Source organism: Plasmopara halstedii (assembly GCF_900000015.1).
Source record: "Plasmopara halstedii genome assembly, contig: Scaffold_1927, whole genome shotgun sequence".
NCBI classification, from domain to species: Eukaryota; Oomycota; class Peronosporomycetes; order Peronosporales; family Peronosporaceae; genus Plasmopara; species Plasmopara halstedii.
The window spans coordinates 16,457-20,211 of NW_020188835.1; the positions used below are offsets into that span (position 1 = coordinate 16,457).

Here is a 3,755-nt window from a genome sequence, read left to right on the forward strand (position 1 = left end):
TTAGGACGCTTAGGCGGATGCTCTACCTCGACGACGATGCTATCCGCGTACACCGGAGCTGGAGATCGGTCTGAGCTCATTAGTGGTGGTAAAATTATGAAAAAAATGATACGAAAAATTTGCTGTTAAGGAGCCACTTCAACATTTAAGAGTCACATTTCGGTGATCGATTCCGTCCATTGCTTGTAAGTATCCAAAGATCGATTGATTCCGCTTCCGCTAAGCGTCCCAGCAATAGTCAAATGGGAAGAGCGCTTGAAATTGAATGGATACTGTTTGTGTTACATGTACTCTCGATCATACAAATCGCAAATGCAGCATGTGCCAACTCGTGCTCGGGTCATGGTCGTTGCGGTTCCTCTAAGTGAGGCATTCATATTATCAAAAGTCATCATATTGCACATCCTGACTTTTACTGCTCTATCGAATTCAGCCAATGTATTTGTGATGCCGACTGGGCGTTGGCGCCCGATTGCTCGATGCGAAGATGCCCCGTAGGAGTAGCTTGGACAGATAAGGCCAGGACAACGAATTTGGCTCATGCACACGCCGAGTGCTCTAACCGCGGCGTGTGCGATTATTCCCGAGTGGGTCTTCTTTCACTCGCTTCGTTATAGACACGTATTTGATGTGCGTTGATCGTTTATAGGGAGAGTGCACGTGCTTTGACGGATATTCAGGGGCTGCTTGCCAACGACGTGCGTGTAGACATTACTGACACTGATTTGATGCTAACTATTCTTCGCTGCGTATAGTCCGTTGCCCATCAAATTGTTCAGGCCACGGAATGTGCTACTCGTCCGCAATATTAGCACTGAGATACGGCCCGGATTCGTTGCCAAATGTTGCTGGTGACGGTGTCGGACCTGTCTATTCTAATTGGGAGAAAGACAGTGTATCAAGCTGTATGTGTGATATGGGCTACACAGGACCTGACTGCTCTCAGTGTACGATGCATGTAATGAGTCTAAGAAAAAGTGTAACACTGGATTATAATAATCTACAGTGATGTGTGCAAAGAATGACGACCCTCTCACAACGGGCCAAGTGCATCGCCAAATTCAGATTCAGGTTGGTGCAGACGCGTCGTCTAATCTTGCACTTGCAGGCTTAATTCAAGTGCGTTTTCTCGGAGACGTAGCAGCATTTGATGTAGCTGCAGCTGCAGATTCTGCTCACGAGCAAGCTTGTGCTCAAGCCATTATGAATTTGCGATCTGTGTTAAAAGCTTCGTGTACAATCACAAGTGTTGATCCCGTGACTAGAGGAGCTATTTACACAGTGACTTTTCAAGAATGGGTGCATCTTGGTGGAGAAAATAATTTGCTGTTTCACACTGGAAATCCACCATTATCGAGTTTTACATGCGATTTAACGAAAGTAACAAGTTTGAACTTGCCTAGTTGTGTGATAAGTGATGTTACGACCGCAAATGTTATCGGTAAGCTTCTATTGCACCATTATCGCAACTGTTACGTTTCAACTAGCTTAGATTCTTCGATTCTCTTTTTTAGAACACGAGTATTGCTCAAACCGTGGACTTTGTGATTTCACGACAGGTCAGTGTTTGTGCTACGCCGATTTCAAAGGACTTGATTGCCACCAGCCATCTTATATTCCGGACAGTATCGATGACAATGATGGTTTTGTTATCAGTCCGATGGGACTCACATATACAGGAACTGTTTTACATCTAAAAACAGCGAAAGGCTCTCAAGCTGACTTCAACTTCTTAAAAATTGAGTCATCCACATTGCCAATTCTTATAATGAACGGGATGGGTGATACAAAAATCCAACATGGAGATCTTGAATTATCAACTGGCTCGTTGACAATAGCTACTAGTGCCCAATCGGCAACGGCGGCGGATGTTGCAAATACACACGCAACATTTGCAGGTACGACTTTGAAAATTCGAACTACTAGATCATCAAACAGTGCATATAAATTACTAGAAGCAATGACTGGAGATTCAAACCCAGTTGTTGAAATTCGTGGCGACGGTCTGACCACCATTTACACTGGTGGTTTGAAGGTTGTTTCCGGTGGAGGAACGATTTCTCATGATCTCGACGTACCAAGTCTCACCGTAACAAACTCTTATAGTTTGTTTAGTAACTCGCTGATGAAGCTGGCAGCTTCGCGACCGAGTCTATTTCCTAGCGCATCGGATTTTATTCTTATCGAGGCCTCCGCAAACAACGTACCTGCATTTACAGTAGAAGCTTCCGGACGAACGACAATTGCCAACGGTGGCTTGGTCGTGGCTGGAAATGGAGGAGCACAAGTCTTTAACGGGGATCTTGCATCCCCTGCACTCCTTGTACAAGCTACGGAAACAACTTTTGGTGGCGATGCGATCGCTATACAAACGTTTTCCAGTGTGGCTCACAGAATGCTACAAGTGACAACAAAAGTTGGTAATAATGCACCAATTCCCCTGGTTTCCATCAGTAATTCTGGACTCACAACAATCATGCAAGGGGGGCTCCACGTCGTAGCGGGAGGAGCTACTATAGATACTGGTGGATTTCATGTTGTGTATGGTGGTGGGACGATCGACTTTGGAGGACTACGTATAAAAAACGGAGGCAGTGTCATCGAGTTGGGCGGGCTTGATGTCATTGACGGTGGTGGATCGATTGCGTCAACTTCTTCTGTGGCAGACATTTTCACCGTTGAGGCGACTTCTGCTTCATTCTCCAACAATGCAAGGGTTTTGTACATCAACTCCAAATCGACGGTACTTCCTTCGACTAGTATGCATTATTTAATCGAAGCAGCGGTGGGAGCGACACCTACCTCCGTCTTTAAGGTTGACGCAACAGGCCTTACCACGGTGAACGGCCAAGGCAAAGGTGGAGTAATTATTTCCGACAGGGCAGCTGATGCAACCAGTACACTCGCCGTGACCAACACGGCGGGTTCAGGGTTTGCTGGTTCGCTGCTGTCCATGAGCGCAACGTCGTCGGATCAGCTCTTTTCGTTCATTGATGGAAAATCCAGTGGCACGTCTGTATTCAAAGTAGACGCGACCGGGCTCACCACGATTGTGGGTCAAGGAAGTGGTGGTGCAATGATCTCTGACAACTCTGCCACCATCAATACGCTTATGATCTCAAACAGACTGACAACAGGCTTCACGAGCGCGCTTTTAAAAATGAATGCCATCTCGACAAGCAAGCTTTACACGCTGATTGATGCCCAGTCGAGTGGCACATCTCGATTTAAAGTAGCCGCAAGCGGTTTAACCACGATTGTTGGTAGTGGTGGTGGCGGGGCCATTATATCCGACTCCAACGCGGCCACAACAAGCACTCTTGATATCCGAAATACCGATATGTCGCGATCATTTTCAGGTACACTGCTCGGATTGGACACGTCGGCCTTACAATCCTCCGATAGCTTTTCTCTGATTGATGCAAAAGTCCTCGCGGTTTCTAAGTTCCGCGTTGACGCATCAGGGCTAACGACCATAAGTGCTGGTGGAGCAAGCATCACTGGAGGCATCACTGCTGTTGACACTGGCGTCACTGTCACCACGGGCGGAGCAAGAATTTATGACACTGGCACGGCTGCCGACACGCTCATAGTTATGAACAAGGCGGCATCTGGAGCCTTTACGAATGCACTGCTAACCGTGGACACCACGGTCCTGACCACTGGCTTTTCTCTCATCGACGCCAAAGTGGCTGGAGTATCACAATTCACTATTACGGCTGGTGGACGGACTACTATTGTTTCTGGTGGATTTA

The 3,755-nt window shown here is 46.9% G+C and overlaps 1 protein-coding gene across 1 annotated transcript; it reads left to right on the top strand.

The window, feature by feature from the left end:
- Nucleotides 1–242: 242 nt before the first annotated feature.
- Nucleotides 243–1,441, top strand: PHALS_02407 (Teneurin-1 and related extracellular matrix proteins, contain EGF-like repeats; the record flags this gene model as incomplete). Its single annotated transcript, XM_024716903.1, has 5 exons — nt 243–364; nt 434–587; nt 650–698; nt 756–947; nt 1,007–1,441. Coding segments are annotated over 5 exons (952 nt in total), but the record flags the coding sequence as incomplete, so codon positions are not given.
- Between the last annotated feature and the right edge of the window lie 2,314 nt (nt 1,442–3,755).